This window comes from Ambystoma mexicanum, chromosome 3q (genome assembly GCF_040938575.1).
Source record: "Ambystoma mexicanum isolate Mex_15411 chromosome 3q, UKY_AmexF1_1, whole genome shotgun sequence".
NCBI lineage: Eukaryota > Metazoa > Chordata > Amphibia > Caudata > Ambystomatidae > Ambystoma > Ambystoma mexicanum.
The window spans coordinates 923,716,149-923,735,499 of NC_090926.1; the positions used below are offsets into that span (position 1 = coordinate 923,716,149).

At 46.0% G+C, this 19,351-nt stretch overlaps 1 protein-coding gene across 1 annotated transcript in view; it reads right to left on the reverse strand.

The window, feature by feature from the left end:
- LOC138583117 (ATP-binding cassette sub-family A member 9-like) overlaps positions 1-19,351 on the reverse strand; it is a 2,332,105-nt gene that overhangs the window by 2,093,093 nt on the left and 219,661 nt on the right. The window contains exon 3 of the mRNA XM_069655077.1: positions 7,856-8,066. Coding sequence (XP_069511178.1) covers positions 7,856-8,066 — 211 coding nt within the window. The remainder of the gene's footprint in view (positions 1-7,855; positions 8,067-19,351) is intronic.

Consider the following 19,351-nt stretch of genomic DNA (forward strand, 5'->3'; position numbering starts at 1 on the left):
TTTTAGTATCTACACAAATGGTGGGATTTCCAGGCCATACAACAGCAATGGAATAACCAAAGCTTTAATAGTACTCAATTACTGAACATATTGAGAATTTGCAAAAGCTACTGTAAATCTTCTTCATTTGTGCAATAAGAGGTATGATTTTGTAGCTCAACTCCAATTCTAAAGAGCATCGGATGTGAATGGATCCCAACTTTAGCCCTAGGTATGTTAATTCATTTACCTCTGGTATTGTCTGATTCTGGAGGACCCATTTAAAACTCTGCCTATTTTTCTTAGGTCTAGTAAAAATGAGGATTTTCGACTTTGCTGGATTTACCTCTAGCTCATTCGTCTTCGCATATGGTCCAAAGGCGGGAAGCAAACGCTGCTGTCCCATGGATGAACAGTCCAACAGGACTATATCATCCGCATATGCTACCCAGTGGATGGACTTTTTACCAATTTTCGGACAGATCATGGATTGTCCCGCAAGCGCGCTATCAAGATCTGCCAAGTTGTGGGATATATTGACCCACTCAACGGCATTGCACCACATCACCAAGCTGCATTTGCACAAGAAACGGCAACCTGGCAGCACTGGCTCCTGTGCGCACCAGGACCTCAAAACTGCATTTTGGCAGCAACAAAAAAAATGGCTGCACCAGCCTACCTAGCACACTTCAGGCAAAATGGAACAAGGGGACACACTGAAAAAGTATGTCATTGTGTTCTGTAACATATATGGAATCAAGTGAACAGGCAGCACTGCATTGCTGCAAAAGCCAAATTCCCCTTCAAAATGAAACCTTTTTCACCCCTTCAAAATGCTGTTTGACGCCAATTCCATCCATTCATCTGAAACAACTGTGATTGAAAAGGCCCTGCCATGTCCTGGATAATTCATTGTGCCTCAGCAAAACCGGGCATAACTCCTGGAAGACAGGCCCTGTCAAGTTAGCTTTGAAAAATTCAACAAGGATCTTTATTTTCACTCACACGAGTACGTACGTTTATTTTCTTCACAATGTAGCAAACACCAGTAGTTCAAAGGAACGCCAACTATCTGAGCCTGGTCAGTTTCATATATCAGTGTTCAGATAAAACTCCTGTCTTCAAAGAAAAGTGAGTTTAGCTGCAAAGATATAGAGGAAATCTAATGAAGCTGCCAAAACCGAATTAAAGAAAGAAATGTCAGCTTTGCATCACGTGTAAAATGAAATAGGCTTTTGCAAGATAAAGAAAACAAATGCCTGTGTTTTGAAACAGTACACTGGTAAATAAAAACTTTACAATCTTTAGCAATATGAAGGGGTTTGTTACTGGTGAGACTATATCACATATGTTATTTGATGCAACAGGCTTGTTTAATTCTGGATTTAAGATCAAAAAGTGAAGGATGTTAAACCCATGGCGGCTTAAGTTGCATAGTTGAAAATCAGGTTTCTGCCAAAAGTGAGGGCTATCTCTCTCAGCAGATCCTGGCGACCCCCTGATAATTATAGGGTGGAACAGACTTTCGTCTCAGCTGGGACCCAGGACAATGAGCTCCCAAGGAAGGAAGCCAGAGGTGTAAGAGACAATAAAACTTCAATCAGGCTGAGAAACCCCCCATCCTGCTTTGAAGGAAATGCCAGTTGATGTCAGCTGAAAAGAAAACAATGATCTAGTGACTCCCATTTGTTCCTAAAGACTATTTCATAAGGAAACTTTAAAGACTTGTATCTCGGCAGCAAAACTTTGCAGAAATGTAGGTTTTCGCAGTGTAAAAAGGAATTTGTGGGCGTTATTTTAAAACTTGGTAGAATGTATTGACACCTCGTGGACAGAAATGGTGATATAAGTTGGATTACAAGAAAAGCATCCGCGTTGCAAATGTAAAAATTTGTATATACATCCCTAACGGCAATGCCCACCTCTGTAAAACGTTGTAGAATTTTGAGTAATATATATCCCATGGAAAAGCGCAAAAAAACTGGTAGAGGACCAAAACCAGGCCTCACGGAATGGAGGTTTGGATTGAAATGTGATGCACAAAATATGTAACCTGTGTATCTGATTTGCTAAGAGATTGCAATTATATAAATATAGGTTTGTGGCAAAATTAGATTTTAGTTCCAGTAACTACGGGAGGTTTCTGGACACTGTAAAAATCACCCTGTAACCTGACATCATTTTTCTGAAATCGAACCAGTAGAGGGCTAGGCGGAGACTTCTACCCTCGTCCAATCCGGTTGATAGGCGTGTGGGTAGTAAAGCCTGCCACAGTCATATACTGTGATGATGTCATTAGGTATTATAAATTAGAGCCCCTGACAACACACAGGACACGCACTGATTCCTGATTTCCTACGCCAGCGTCCTGTTCCTGTCTGTTCCTGTCCTCATCTTGCATTTATCCAGATAGACTCCAGATCCCAACCACAAGGCCAAGCATTACTGACCCTGCTTCAGCAAGGCCTCCAATTATAATAATCCCAATAACCAAGGGAAAATCTGTGGTGTTTTGGGAAGCATCCTGAATTAACCTGGCTTGCTGCTCACTAAATGCATGCCTGCTGCAAACCTGCCATCCAGCTGATCTGTAGTATTCCGTGACCAGAAGTGCCAGTTCAGTGCCAGTCAAGTGCCAGTCCAGTGCCACCCGGTGACTAGAACTGCCCAGCTGTCTTGCCAGGCGCCTTGTCGTGTAGTGACCAGAACCCTTGATGGTCAAATATCCGAAACTAAAGTGGACTGTGAGTATCGATAGGAACCATAGAAAACTATAGTATACCTTGCCTTGCCTTGTCCTTAGTTCCCCTCTCCAAGTCATCTTATCCTTATCCTAATAACTTGTAAATTGTCAGACTTATTTGTGCAACCCTGCTTTGATTCCTAGTGTTAGCGCAGATTTTCTCTTAATTTTGTCTTGCATAGAACCTAAACCATTAGCGATTTTGATTAAATAAAGTATTTTCCATAAAGGAAACTGGGCATACACTACATGAAGGGTTACAACTGCAGAGTAACTGTAGAGACTCACGGGTGAATTCTCTTTTTCTTAGCCATTAAATCTAGTTTAAGTAAAAGTCACCTGTCATTTTAAAGCCGATTTTCTGTTTTTCAAATCCCCTTTTTTTTTCAAAAACGCACCTCATTCTATATTGCCTATCTCCCTCAGTTTAATAGCTAGAGACTTAATTTCACTTCCATATTGTACCTATGATCTATAGCTACTCCCCAACACAAAAACCGCAACAACAATCTTTCACCCATTTTTATTAAAAACCGTTTGGGTAATTTCAGGCGGGAATCGCAAAAGTTTGCAAAGTTTCCAACGTGTCATTTGCTGAAACATCTTTTAAAACGCTGCCTCTCAATTTCGACTGTATGCTCTTGGTTATCCATTGCCTGTGACTGTTAGTACTTGTACATTGTTGCTGTAGTGAGGAATAATATTTGTTTCAAGGGTTTTACACACATTTATTCATTTATTTCCGAGTGTCATTTTTAAACATTGCCAGGGTTTAAAATCCGTTTTCTCTCTTGTTTGGGGAGGGAAGGTCGGATTTCAATTCTGTTTTCCACTTGTCATTCCTGATTACCTGCTGCTTCTGTTTATCCACTTAGAATTGATTATTTGTGTGTTGAGGTAACATTGCAGGGCGAAATTCTAACTTAAGTGCTATCTTACCTAAAATCAAAAAATGCTCCTATTCCCTGGTGTTTTGTAGATATGTCAATAGAACGTTAAAGTGCATTGCTTACATTCCTATTGTTCTCATCACCCCATTGGTGATTGCTGCCCCATAAAAAAAATTGTATGATTATTTTGAATTTTAAAATAAATAAATATTATATTTTATCAACCAACCTGACTCATGGTCCATTGTGGCCCAGGGTATTTGAAAAGGGGGTGTGATATGAGTGGTGTACCATCTCAATATTGAATCTAACATAAAAAAATAAGCATTTCAGTCGTGCGCTGCATACTTGGCTGAGACCAGGGTGTGTCGCCTGATTGAAATCCTTAACAAAGTATTATATATATACTGAAATTGTCTATATAGTTGGAAAGTGCCCAAGGAATGGGCTGTGTCTGTATCTATTTTGATGGATTCCAGCATATCATCCACCTTTTTCCCCATCAAACGGCATAATTACAACATTAGTCTGTACCACTGACCTGAAATTTGTAGCTTTCTGCCAGGCTTGGAGTCTATCATCCGAGATCAAGAAGAAAAATGACATATACATTTGTGGATTACAATTGAAAGGTGTCAGCCCAGAAGAGGGGGACCCAGCGGTGAAACCATCACCCTATCTGAACTGTGGAATATAACTGAGAAGGGTCAGAACCCAGAAGAGGGTGACCCAGGGGTGAATCGTCACCCAGTGAACATTGGAAAAGAATTTTCATTTGTTAAAGGAACTTATTTTGTTGTTTGAACACGTCAGGTCCTCGAAGGCAAGGGACTTTCAAGTGAAACGAGACTTGACCATCGACGGCCCTGATAACTGAAAGCTCGAGGGTTAAAAACTGAACTATCATCTCGTGCTAGAAAAGCCCAAGAGTGTGTCCTGAGAGCTGCCATTGGAACTGTCGTCTCGTGCTGGAGAGGCCCGAGACCGTACTGTGCTCCCAGCTCCCATCTTACCCCGTGCCCAAAACGTGGGGAAGTGAGACCCAGACTACCACATCCTGGCATATTATTTGAGAACACTTCTTTCATTTCTTGAGGAATATCCCACACCCCTTTTTGTATTAGTTGTGAGGTTTGGCAATAGGTTTCTTAGTATAGGCTCTTTTTGTTTGGACACAACGCCAGTAGGACTGCATTATTTTTCATTTGATGGTTGACGCTTGTTGCCATCTTAGATTTAAGTTTAGATTAGGCGTTCTTCCAACCTGCATTCAGGATTCATTGTTCAATAAACACCCTTGAACTGTGATCACTTGTGTCTGTCTTACTTGTTGTCACCATGAGTTCCTCACAGCACCCATGTATTTACTGAAGAGTACAGTGTTGAGTTCCTTCCTGAACTGAAAGAGTGCTGACATGTTCCGGATTGCCATTGGGTTTGTGTTTCAGTAGGTAGGGGAATAGAAACAAAAGGTCTGTTTCCTGTTTTTTCCCTGTGTGCAGCTTACTTGTTTCAAAATGGCTTGTTTAGTTGGCTCACATTTCATGTTTTTATGTGGTAGGTAATCTTCTTGCACATGAGACGAGGTTTTCAGTATCTCATGTTTATTTAATTTATATTATTTAATCATTTATAAAGTGCACCAAGCCGAAGGCATCTAGGCGCTAGTTACAATCAGGCATGATAGCAGAGGAAGAGGAACAGACACAGGGGGAGGGTGGGTAGTCTTAGTTGTTGGGGAGTTGTTTGCAAGGTATTGGGTGTGGAGCCTGAACTCATCTGGCTGCCACCCAAAAGCTGATGGTCACAGGGTGACGGTCAATCAGATTATGGAGCAGTATCTATGCTGTTTGTGCACGTCACTCTAACTAAACTTTTTCCCTCGAGTTATGGTTACTGAAAACATAAGGATTTGAAGAAATCTATGAAGAGATTTGCAGATTCCTCTTGGAGGCTGACTCCTGCTCTCACTAGACCTGGTTGCCTGCACAGTTTCTGCCTGCTCATTTTAGGTTAAGTTTTCGCCTAATTTTTGTTGTTCTCTTTAGGGTTGTTAATACTGTTGCTTTCAGCTGCTTTGATTGTTCTTTTGATCTCAGCCTTCTTTTTATGTAAAGGGTAACGAGGAAGTTCAGTTTTCCCAGGTATTAGAGGGTCAAGTATCTCTTGGGTAGCTGCAGGATCTGATCCTCTGTAAGGGGTATCCTCAATAGGCAAAGAATGAAATATTAAACAAGAGAGCAGTATTTGGACACTTTTCAGAGAATCTTGTGTAATCAGAACTTTAGCAGTGTGGTATCTAGCAAAAGAAATGTCAATCTTTCCAGGATGCATATGAGTACATTATGAAACTATTTACCAGTCAAACTAAGGCAAATGCAACTAATTACCAAAATCCCTCGGAGGGGCGCTGCCTGTAGCCTTAAGTAGCTTAATATTGCTATAGTAAATTCCGCTTTGGCTAGCTTGATATTACTGAAGTTATATTAAACTAGCCAAAAGTAGAGGCCGTGCACCTGCGCAGAAGATTACATTTCAGAAAGAAAATGGCATTTTCGACTGTAGGGCAAGTATGTATTTCTTCAAAGTCTCACCTGACATCTACAGTGCAGTCTGCTACTCTTCCACATATGCAGGCACCCTCCCACATTAAGACTTCAAACTCTAACTCAGATATCTCTGAGAAAAGGTTGGGAGGGGCTCCTCCTGCGCTCAAAGTGGGTACTGCTAACACATGCTAAGAGACTGTCTTTCTTCCTTTACCCATCTGATTCCCAGCTACCTCTCGGTTTTTGTTGTAAAACCTTGGTGGTTAGTGAGGTCTAAGCATATTCTGTGGGTCAGAAAACAATTCAATATAAATGAAAGTGAGTTCAATCAAGAATGGAGAAAATAAATGTCATAACACGTCCAATGCATAGAAATAATTGATGCAATGTTAAGAATAGCAATGCCTTGCAGAAAATCATAATCTGAGGTAAATTGGCTTCAGGAGAACAAAGCATTCAAATAGTGACATTAGTCCACATTTCTGTGGGTTCACTTGGTTATTAGAATGATTATGCCTCTTTTACTTCATGTCATGTGTTTAGCAGTTTGGAAACATTTCTGGAATATATGATTTAGACCCGGTTTCTTATAAAGAATGATAGTCTTTTTTTAAAGGTATCTGAAAGTACTTCCTAGTAGATATTTCAATAGGGCTACTAGCACAAAGATTAATGTAAAAGAGGAAGTAGGAGATTGATACTGAGATAGCAATGCTACTATGACATACTTTGATAATGGAAAGGGAGCAAAATAACCCAGAAACTTCTAGTGAACGTCTGGAGCTGCATTTGCACTTCACATGCAGTGCTTTGTGGGGGAAGAACGTTGCCTTATATCTTTGTTAATGGGCTATGTTAAAAGCTCAGTTGATTCAATGACAATGGATTGCTGTTTTCTCCCTTAACAAACAGTTTCTTTTTCCAGCAGACTCATTTAAATTGCACTTTAAAACTAGCTGGTGGCTCTTGGGAATGCTTGTTTTATGTTCACGTTATGTGTGTTTGTCATGCGTGGACTGGGACTCAAAACGGCTGGGCTTTTCGATGGAAACCGGAATAGATCATAATGAGCAAAATAGAAATTATGAAAGGATGAGTAGAAGTTTTTTGGAAGGCGGGGTTGGTTACAGAGGGAGACATCTTGTGAACTGTCCAACAGCTGTCTACGTCGAAGGCTGGCTGTTATATAGAGGGCTTTGCAGACTTGATGTGGTGGGAGACCCTCTACTTGCTATAAAGGTCCAAGTCTGAGTTCTGGATGGTTCTTTTAGGTTTCTTATTCTTCACTGTGAAGTAACTTAAAAATGTAGAGGACAGATCAGGTTGCTGCAGTAAGATCGTGTTCTCTGCTCAAATAAAGACGTCTCTGTCTTTGATACTACACTAAATTGAAGTGTGATACTGGTGCCTTGGACAGCTTCATATAATTTTATATTCATTTAATTAAATATCAGGTCTTCTTCTGAGGAAATCACCAGACTATGCATCATAATGCAATTTATTCGGGAAAACAGACAAATCCCTATTGGTGGAGTGAATATTGTGACCTCAGGAAAGAAGTATTCAATTGACAATGGCAGTATAACCTACATGTTGGATGCTTAGATAAGCCAATCGTAATTTAACGTCATATCAAAACAAGTCATTAAAGTATTTTTGGCAATGATTTACCACTTTCAATATTATATTTGTACCTTTCCCATGTAACTTCAAAGCAACTTTCTCCATGATTCGTTTTGAAGCCTCTGTCTGCGGAGCAAATCCAATCACACGACTCGTAGCATTAAATTCATCCAATCGGCCAAGAACATTTTCAGGTGTTTCAGGGATGCGAATGCGATAAAAATATGTATGAAATTCGAGCACCCAGACTGTTAAGAGAACAGTTAGGCACAGCAGCCACTCCTATTAACAGAAGGGGAAAAGGAAGGAAGAATATCAGAGATGCAAAATATATGAAAAACGTGTTGACATCCTGGTGCGTGCTACATTTATGAATATTAACATTACAAATGTGGATTTTACAAGCTTACACAAAATAAGGCCATGAAAACTATACATATCACTCACAGTAAAAGCACATCAAAGTAACCAACAACACTACTTGGCAGTGCACTCAATTGCAGTGATTGACAATGCAGACCCTTCAAACCTGTCAATGCAGGTGAAAAACGTATTCGCTTATTATGACATGTCCTTGCCTCATATATTTTGTTATCCAAAAGTTTTTTCTTTATCCTCGCTGGCAACTAAAGGTGCTTCAAAGTGTCTTCATGGAAATCCATGATATTTAATGTACAGCATGTCTAGCCATTAAACACAGCTTGGGCCTGAACCTATAGACACTCTCTCTTACGTAACACACAGCTTTAGGCTTTTTTTTAGGGTGTGATTCCCAAACCAGGAACCAGGATAGTTGTGTCAATGAATTTGTGAAGAGCTGCGTGAGGTGCCAAGCGGCAGCCCCGGTGCAGCGGGAACCGCAGCAAGATTCCATGGTAAGAAGCTGACGCCCCTGGGAGACGGTACCTATGGATTTTGGGTCCACGGGTCAGGACACCCATTTTCTGGTGTTCGTTGGTCAATGGACATGGTATCCAGAAGTGGAATTTGTGGAGTCCATGTCGTTTGCTCACATAGGGCCAGTAAGGCAGAAAGTATTTGCCTCACAATTGTTCAGATAATGGACCACCATTCCAAGGTGTCAGTTTCGCACATTTCATGTTAGAGTGTGGAATAAACCACAGGAAGATCTCTCTGGTGTGGCCAAGAGCGATTGGTGAGGCAGAATGATTTATGCGAACTCTAAGCACAGTATTTCACATTGCCCACGGCCAGGGCCAAAGCCTGAGACGGGCCCTATACCAGTCTTTGAGGGAATACAGAGCGACTCCCCACTGCTCAACCAGAGTCCCCCTGTGGAGAAGCTGTCCAAGAGATGTCCTCACGGTTCGTTACCAGACCCAGAAAAAAGGGCACCTGCTGAGATTGATGGCATAGAGTGTCCCATACTCCAACAGGCCAAGCATCCATTGCTCAATACAGGCAGTTGGTTTTGACGACGATCCAACCATGATCAGTATAAAACATTTGTGGTTGGTGACCACAGTTACCAGTATCCCCAGCATGTACACACAGAAATGCGGGCACCCCCAGAGCACTGCTAGAGCCTCTCTCTCTATTTGGAGTATCGTTGTTCTGTCTCAGATAGGGATCTGCTTGCAAATGCCACTGGTCTCACGTTTCCACTTGAATCATGCTGAGTCAGTACTGCACCCAATTCAAACAGGCTCGCATCCACCACAATCTCAGACACAAGGGTTGGATCAGAAAACTCCATGATGCCATTTGCTGAGAGAGCTTCCTTGATATCATCAAATGCTGCCTGTTCCAGCGGGCTCCATTGCCAAACCGTGTCCATCTTGGTTAGGTTCCGTAAAGGCTCCGACAGCGTGGCCGGGTTCTTAATTAATCGCCACAGTATGTCACCATTCCCAGGAAGCTACGGACTTACGACACCGACTCGGGAGGTTTTGCTTCCTTTATTTTTCCCGGGTCTAGCGACACACTCCCTTCTTGGAACACGAACCAAAAGAAGTCAATTATTTTCCAGAAGAATTCACACTTGTCCTTATGTAGAATGAGGCCAAGAGATTTGATGCTTTCCGGGGTCTTCTCAAGTCTCTCCATGTGTTCCATTTCCGATTTCGTAAGAGGCCCCTGTGTGTGGTGAATGTTGTAATGTACCTTGACTCTGGGTGCAGGACTACCTGATGATATCATGCCTTCAAGTCGAGTTTCGAGTAGTATTTTCGCCCCCTGTAGGTCCGCTACAATATCATCAATGGTGGGCGTCAAGTGTTTTTTCTCTTTTAATGGCCGTATTTGGTAGGTGCATGTCAACACAAATGCGAACTGGCTGCTTTGTCTTTCTTGCCATCACAAAAGGAGAAACCCACAGAGTCGGATCTTCCACTTTCTCAATAATGTCCAGCTGAACCAGGTGGTCCAACTCTTTGTCGACTTGTTCTATCAGATGAAACAGGATCCTCCTATGTTTTAGGGCCACTGCACGGATGATGTCATCCATGTGAAGCATTACAGGTTCACCCAACAGCTTCCCAATTGCAACAAACACATCTGCAAACTCTCTAGAACAGCCTGAATGTCCATACATAAAACCAATAGGCATAACTCACAATCTTCAACGCCTCTGCCGCACCACAGATCTGTAGTCTGCTTTCGCTGACGTCTGTGACAGAAAATCATGCTTTAATGGTGTTAATTCCATGGTCAACTTTTGAGATGAATACCCACTTGAGCGGTATGAGTCTGTCACCACCAAACGTGAATATGCAAACCTTCGGCCGGCTCAGTTCTGGAGGACCAGGCAATGTTTCATAGTGGTAGACCCCTGAACCCATGAATCGGTCCATGTGGCAGCAGCTGAGTGCTATATATGCTATGTCTAATTAGACAGAGAGGCATTTTTTTAACTTGACAGGTCGTTTTGTTAATTCATTTGCTGCACAGGTTTCTTGCTCTGCAGCACTCACCATTACTTAATTTGATGAGAACAAGTATTTTATATGTTTCTTTTGGTTTTGACGTATGTCCAAGACAATTCTTGCTTTTTATTATCTTAACACTGTTGTATATTGCCCCAACTTTTTCTTGTTTACATGTGAAGCAATACTTATGTGGATGTTTAAGTTCTATGATTATATGTACTAAACCTTGAATTGAATTGATTGTTTATTTGTATGGCACTTATACACAATGTGTTTCAAAGTGCTTCAAGGAGGGAGGGAACATGGAAGAATACAATTACTTTCTTACAAGTCCTTGAAACAATTCAGAATGTGAAATAACTGTCTTAATCAGCCTGGTGACATTTCAGATAGTGCAAGAACAGGTGAAGGGAAAAATCAGACAAAACAAGCAGTAGCATTACTATGCTTGACGACAATTGATGTAGTGCATGAGTATAACAAGAGGAGGGGGAGAGCGAGGGAGGGGGGTATGGAGTGAGGGGGAAGGAGTGGAACAAAACAAATGACTATCATAAGTCAGACAACGATTCAGAATAGTGCTGGGGGGAGTGGGGGGAGAATACAAGGAGGGAAGGGGGGACAGACAAGCTGTTATCAAAGGTCACAGGACCAATGATAGGAGTAAGTGCTAATGTACATAAAAGGGAGGGGGAGGAGGAGAGAGCCAGGTGGCTGTGAAAAACGGCAGCTTTGATTACTATGCCTGACGGCAATTGAGGTAGTACCAGACTTTAACAAGGGGAGGGGTGGGGGGAAGAGAGGGTGGTGGCTGCGAAAGACAGGCTGCTACGATTACTATGCCTGACAGCAACTGAGGTAGTGGCAGACTTTCACAAGGAGAGGGTAGGATGTGGGGGGGAGGGGGAGAGGGCAGGTATTGATATTGATATTTTATTTCTATTGCGCTCGTACACAGGTGTTTCAGACACGACAAGGCAAGGGAGGGGAAGAGGGGAGAACAAAACAGAGATCTTACTAGGCCCAGTTACATTGAGAACACGCAAGTGCATGGGAAAGGGGGAGGGGAAAAGTGCATGGAAGGGGGGAGAAGTGGAAAGTGCTGAAGCAAAGGAGAAACATAATAATAAATAAAAAATAAAGGCAACAAGCAGTGGTACTGCAGCCAGCAATTTGCAAGTCCTAGGTTTAAGGCAGCAGATAGGGTAGGTCTGATAAGTGCAGGAAGAAAAAGGGGGGCTGTATGGGTACATATAGAGACCCCAGTGCAAGGGGTGGCCCGGAGGCAGAGCGGGAGGGTGGCAGGGTGAGCAGGTACCTGGGCCCGGAGGACAGAGGGTGGCCAGGTGCACGGTGCCAAGAGAGAACAGATCAGCAGGGGAGAGGGGGAGCAAAGGCAGAAGAAAAGAGGAAGGTCTTGAGGTGCTTCCGGAACCGGAGATGGTTCTCCTAAGGTTTAGAGTGGCAAAGAGGCTGTTCCAGAGGGAGGCACCAGCCGAAGACAGATCTACCCCCAGCTCGTTTCTTTGAAAAACGACTGACTGTGAGGGAGTTGGAGGTAGAGCAGCGAAGAACTTGAGAGGGGAGGTATTTGCGGAGGGATAGCTGAAGGTATTTTGGACCCAGGGCCCAGAAAGCCTTGTGGACAATGCAGAGGGGTTTGAATTTAATCCTTGCATCCACTGGGAGCCAATGCAGAGATTTCAGAGCTGGAGAGATACGATCCCAGGACTTGAGGCCAAGGACAAGTCTCGCAGTCCTGTTCTGGATTAGTTGCAGAGGGCGGAGAGTAGAGGCAGGTAGATTTAGAATGAGGCTGTTACAATAGTCCGACCTAGAGAGAACCAGAGCTTGGGATACCATGAGCTTCTGGGGGAAGGAGATGAAAGGCAGAGTAACTCTGAGGAGGTGCAGTAGGAAGGTTGACTTTTTAGAGACCTCATAGATGTGGGTGGAGAAGGAAAGGGTGGAGTCAAAGATCACCCTGAGGTTCTTAGCCTCGCAGGTGGGGGTAGGAGGAGGGCCAAGGGAAGCCGGCCAGAGAGTGAGGGGAAAGGATGGTGAAGGTGTGCCGATGAGGAAGATCTCTGTCTTGCTGGCATTCAGACAAAGATCATTGGCGGCACACCAATCTTGAATGGCAGTTAGACAATCAGTGATGAGAGAGGGAGAGGAGGTGGCCGAGGGCAGTCTAAAAATGAGTCGAGTGTCGTCAGCGTAGCACTGGAACTTTTTGCAGAAAATGGCAATGCAGTGGTCGAGAGTTGCCAGGTATTGGTTGAAAAGCCAGGGAAGAGGTTAGACCCCTGGGGAACACCACAGGTAGAGAGGAAGATAAGTGATAGGAAGGACCTACGTTGGACCTGGGAGGGTCGATAAGAGAGGAAAGAGGTCAGCCAGGCCAGAGCCACACGCTTCATGGGCCGGATAACTGAGAAGGTAGGAGTGGGAGAGAGGAGTGGATGGAATGATCATTCAGGAGAGAGGAGTGGTCAGAATGATGGAGAGGGGGAGGTCAGAGGCAATCAAGACATCGGGTGTGTGCCCTGCAGAGTGTCCTGCAGAGTCAGTTCGGCCAGAGGGGAGGATGGACAGGGAGAGGGAGTCGCAGAGGTCACGGAAGAGTACAGAGGAGGAACAAGGAGAGTCTGTCTGTATATTGAGGTCACAGAGGAGGAGTAGTTAAGTGGTAGAGTCCAGGAGGGAGGAGGAGAGGTTCGCCCACTCAGAGAGAAATGAGGTGATTTGACCAGGAGACCTGTAGATGCTCCCGAAAGGTGGCTGCGAAAGACTGGTGGCTACAATTACTATCCCTGACGGCAATTGAGGTAGTGCCAAAAATTAAGGGGGAAGGGCAGGAGGGAATAGGGCAGGTAAGGAGGGAAGAGAGGTGAGGAGGAGGGGACGGGAAGGGCAAAACAAACAACAACGTGCTAGATCAGAAGACCTATCAAGTCATGCTGGGGGGGGGGAGGAGAAGATCAAAAGGAGGGGGTGGGACATAGATGTGCAACCATCATACAGGTCAATACATTAGACAAGAATGAGATAGCAAAGAGCTGAAGGAGGAGAGGGGGAGAAGGAGGTAAGATACCACAACAAGGGAGAACAAGAAAAGGTGGGAGGGGCACAAAGACAATCATGGGTGGTAAGGGGTGGGTGGGGGGCACAGCGACAATCAAAGGGGGCATGTGGGAGGGGGGAATAAGAACAATCACAGGAAAGGGGTGGGTGGGGGGTATAAGGACAAACACAGGGCATGGGGGTGGGGGGACATGGGGAGCAGCACGGGACAACAGAGGGTGGGGGATGTGGGGAGCATCACGGGGCAACAGAGGGGGGTGGGGGGACATGAGGAGCAGCACGGGACAACAGATGGGGTGGGGGGACATGGTGAGCAGCACGGGCCAACAGAGGGGGTGGGGGAACAAGGGGACCAGCATGGAAAAATGGAGGGGGTGGGGGGACATGAGGAGCAGCACAGGACAACAGAGGTGGGTGGGGGACATGAGGAGCAGCAAGGGGCAACAGAGGGAGTTGGGGGACATGGGGAACAGCACAGGGTAACAGAGGAGGTGGGCGGACATGGGGAGCAGCAAGGGGCAACGGAGGGCAGTGGGGGGACATGGGGAGCAGCACAGAACAAAGGTGGGGGGACATGGGGAGCAGCAAGGGGCAACAGAGGGGGGTGGGGGACATTGGGAACAGCACAGGACAATGGAGGGGGTGGGGGACATGGGGAGCAGCACGGGACAATGGAGGGGTTGGGGGAGATGGGGAGCAGCATGGGACAACGCAGGGGGTGGGGGATATGGAGAGCAGCACAGGACAACGGAGGGGGGTGGGGGGACATGGGCAGCAACACAGGACAATGAAGTGGTGTGGGGGGACATGAGCAGTAACACGGGACAACGGAGGAGGGTCGGGGACATGGGGAGTAGCACGGGACAACAGACGGGGTGGGGGACATGGGGAGCAGCACGGGACAACAGAGGGGGTGGGGGACATGAGGAGCAGCACGGGACAACAGAGGTGGGGGGACATGGGGAGCACCACGAGACAACAGAGAGGGGTTGGGGGATATGGGGAGCAGCTCGGGACAACAGAGGGGTGTGGGGGGACATGTGGAGCTGCACGAGACAACGGGGGCTGGGGGACATGAGCAGCAACACGGGACAATGGAGGGGGGTGGGGGACATGCAGATCAACACGGGACAACGGAGCGGGGTGGGGGACATGGGGAGCAGCACGGGACAATGGAGGAGGAACTCACCTTACAAACCTAAAACAAACAGGAAACAAACAGGGGCCTTAGTCTCTGGCCTTGGAGGTGGGCCAGCATTCACCTGCCGGCTTACCCGATTGGCTCAGATGAAGGGAGAGACAACCAATCAGTGAAGGCAGGGCTGGTGTGCTGAGGCCAGCTCTACTAACAAAGAAAGGGACGGCCATCTTGGAGGGCCTGATTCAAAATAGCCCAAGCATGTAAAATTCTAACAAAAATGCTTAAGCAGTCAGACGCCGTGGAATACAACATGCTAGCAATGTCAAAGTTTCTAAAAGACAAAATCAGATGTTAAATTTCGATTTTTCCAGAGGTAGCGCTCTGCGCACAACGTGCAGTCCACAAAAGCCCAAGGGCTTACCTTCAATTGTTAGTGCAGGGACCCAGGGCCTCCAAGCCAAAAGGTGCAGGGAGGGGGGAAGAGACCCTCCAGGGTCTGGAGGAAGAAGAATAAATGCAGATTAAATAATAAATCTCCTACCTATTGCAAGGTCACCTATTTCAACACACACACAGATCTGGTGTTACATGAGTTATCACTCTAGATTTTGATTTAATCAACTAGGAAGTGATACTTCACTGAGAGCTCCTTGGATAACCGACATTAGGTAAAATGATAGGAATTCATTTTCTTTGAAAAATGTCTTTCCTGACAGGATATTTCTTTGTTTCTTATCATAGTGTTTCAATGCTATCACATTAACGGAAGCGCTAGTCGCGACCATCATGAGCACCTGACACCCATTGACACTGATCACGCATCTCAGCTGCCTCCTCTTATTTGCTTTTAGTTCACATATACTGGAGATGAAGAAGATGACTTCCTCCTCCTCATCCTCCTCAATCCATTGACCACTTTCATCCTCCCCTTGATCCATCTCTCCTCTCACTGTTGCCTCTCACCCAACGAGACTCACCCCTCACTGTCCCCCGCCTATCTGACCTCAGGACCCACCTGAACTCACCCATCATTAAACTCCACCAACCCCACCTGATGTCATTCCATCCCGACCTGCTCACTACCTCAAACATGCCTTAAATGCTTACCCCTGACTACTTCTTCCACCTTATCTCCCTCCCTTCTCCCTCACACCATAGCTCATTTTACCCCACAACCCTAGCACTCTCCCACCATAGCTTACCCCTACCCCGTAACCCTACCTCACCCCTGAAAATACCATGCTGACTTTCAAAGTTCCACACATGTCCGTATGTTATAGTTTGATGGCAGATTAGTAATAGCCATAGCAAAAAGACTATCACAAGTCCGGCAGTAACCCTTAAAAGCGGTGGTAATGGTAATAGTGCTACCCATACCGCTCTGCCGCATCATGAGCTGGCACAAATACCACTGACAGTAAAAGCAGGCAGTGCTATTACAGCCGGCCACACGAGGCACAAACACAGCCACATTACAAGACCAACCTCAGCGGTATCAGCGCCAAAAACCAGCGCAAATACCGCTGAAAACATCCAGCTTGAGGTAAATGGACACAGGAGGCAGAAATCAAGGCACAGGTGCAACCAATGCACTGCAATGGCTACATAAGGCACACCCCTACCCCAAACACTGTTTTCCACACCATGCAGTTGCTCATGCTGCATCTGGAAGCAGAGGCGTGCACCTATCCGAAGACACAGACCCTCACTGACACCCAGTTGGTGACCCTGAACCAGGGAGACCAATGCTGAGCTGCTCAATACAATACATGAGGACATAGGGAGCAGGATACACATCTGTACAGCTGTGCCCACACTGCTCAAGCTAGAATCAGTATTACAATTCCTAGCTACTGTCACCTTCCAGCACACTGTGGCCACGATGCACGGCATGGCACAGCCCACATTCTGTGCAGTTCTTGTCCAGTTGCTGGATGCCCTCCTGAGGCATGTGCAACACCACATCCCACTGCCCACCACCCCAACCCAGGTCAATGCCATGAAGGCAAAGTTCTATGCTGCAGCCCAATTGCCTGATGTGATTGCAGCCCTGGACTGTACCCATATTGCATTGGTCGCCCCCAGACCCATGAAGCAGGGTACCGAAATCGCAAGTACTACCACTGCCTCAATGTGCAGGTGACCTGCAACCCCAACCTCATCATCACCCACTGCTGTGCCCGCTACCTAGGTTCCACCCACGACTCCATGGTGTTACGGAACAGCACACTGTTAGGATACATGGAGGGGCACAGAGGACAACAGACCTGCAAAGTTGGCGAGTAGAACTGCCACTGGGAAGCACCTGACCAAATGGGGCGAGGGATGTGAATAATAACACAAAGCGTGGCATGTAAAGGCAAAACCAGTACCCATCCAGCTCCCGCACCAATAACAGGGTGCAGCCCAGGGAGCATGCACATGTTGAACAAACCTGGACGGACATGCAGATGAACACATACAGCAACAACTCATTCCACACACATGACTATAGGTACCACAATGCATCATGCATAATCGTGGCTCTGTGAGGCACTGATGCGCAGCCAGCAAGGCTGTTCTGTGGTGCACAGGGGTTGGCAGGCTGGGAACATGTATGTGTGTGGGACGTGTACTACCCTGTGGCATGTCTGCCATGCCCTCATGGGTCAGGTCTACTGGGTCTGCAACATACTGGGGTGACTGCTGCATGGTGCATGGTTGCTCATGCATCTCAATCCTGCTGGTACAGGGTGCACCAGTAGTAGGGCTGTGGTGCGCATGGCATTTGTTTTGTTCACTTGACTGCCTTTCTCGCTGCTGTGATGCTCCGGGGTGCCCTTGCTACCATGCCCCATGGCTGATGTGGAGGCGGGCTCAGCTTCGGGTATGCTCACTTGTGTCCTGGTCCACTGGGGCTTCCTATGCTGGGTTGTCATTTATGCATGCAATTCTGAGGGGGGTGGAGTCACTCACCTCCTGCCTCCTGGCTGCTGACTCATGCCTCAGCAGTGGCAACTCCCTCCATCTCCTCGAGGTCCAGCACCGTGCTGCATTTTCCTCCCAAGCAGTGAGTGCCAGTGGCTCAGAAGTGTCTCCTCCTGTCACCAGGAACTCCCGGCGGTGTTGGGACAGCAGTCCCTGCACTATTACCCTCAATTTGTTCCACCTTGTCCAGCAGTCCTCTCCATCAGAGGGTACACTGGCAACTGCTGTGACCTTGGGGGGGATGTTGTTCCATATTGCAGGCCACTGGCCTTTCTTTGCCTGGCTCCATAAAGCTCCTCACAGCGGGCCACTACCTCATCTGTGCGGATGACAAGCTCACCGTCGCTAAATTTGGGCTTTCTGAGGCGATGTTTGGCCCCTTTGCCTCTTAGCCTCTCCTGAGACCTATGGATGGTGTGCAGCGCTATTAGTGCCGGTTTTCCGGAGGTATCCCTTATTTCGGTACGTGCATGCCAAATTGCGATCTGGCACTAATTCAGCCGCACGGCCCAGAGTTAACGCTATTTGCTCCCAACGGTAATTGCGCCGATTTACCGCCAAACTTGTGATGAGGCCTATGTCTTTAGCTAATGTCATGTGTCTGCAAACTTGCTGACATTTTGGAATACCCAGGTAGGTAGAGCCCAAATGTGTACTGCATTCTTACTTATAAATGTTAAATGCAATAAACAACTGCAAACGCCAAAACTATTGGCTTAATCAATGCTGATTTGACTTGCTTTGTATTAACAGACACAGGCCTACAATCTATAACGGATTAATAAAATACCCTGACTGCAGCCTGGGACTGGAGGACTGAATGGTTTGGATCATGTTTTAAAAGACTTTCGGCTGCCAGTTCAAACGCAACCCAGGTCATTAAAACATTTTTCTTTTTAACCATCCAGCGAATTTTCGGCAGCCCATTTCAAACGAAAAATCAATGCTGCTAAATAAACGTTGGCCACTCTGAGTCAACTTATTTTCAAATTTTTCTTTATAACTGCTGCATATTTCACATCAACGCTAACATGAATTTGGTTGCTTCTAGGCTGGAGGAAGCATGGTAAAGCAGTAAATAATGGCAGAAAGGTTTCATTTGAGCTAGTTTGTATGAACCTTGTCAATACGTTGACAAGTTGTTAGCACCTTTTCTGAAACCCATTGATGGCCCAGTAGGTCATGGTGGCAGAATTACGGTCAATATTATCTAACAGACAGTGCCATGAATGTTCACTTCCCAGTGGCTGGGATTTTGACACCATCCTCTATTGATGCGTCACCCCACTTCCACTCTCCTTCAGCATACTTTTTCTTTGCCGAAGAACATCCGTGCCCCCCACCCGCGTGTGCCTCCATTCCACCAGGTTCCGGGCCCTGCATTCTCAGCCTTGCCTTACCCTTACCTTCTTACACCTTTAGACGCACCACCTCAATGCGCCGCACAGAAGAAGCGCATTCCTTAATTTAAAGAAAGCTCAGGTTTT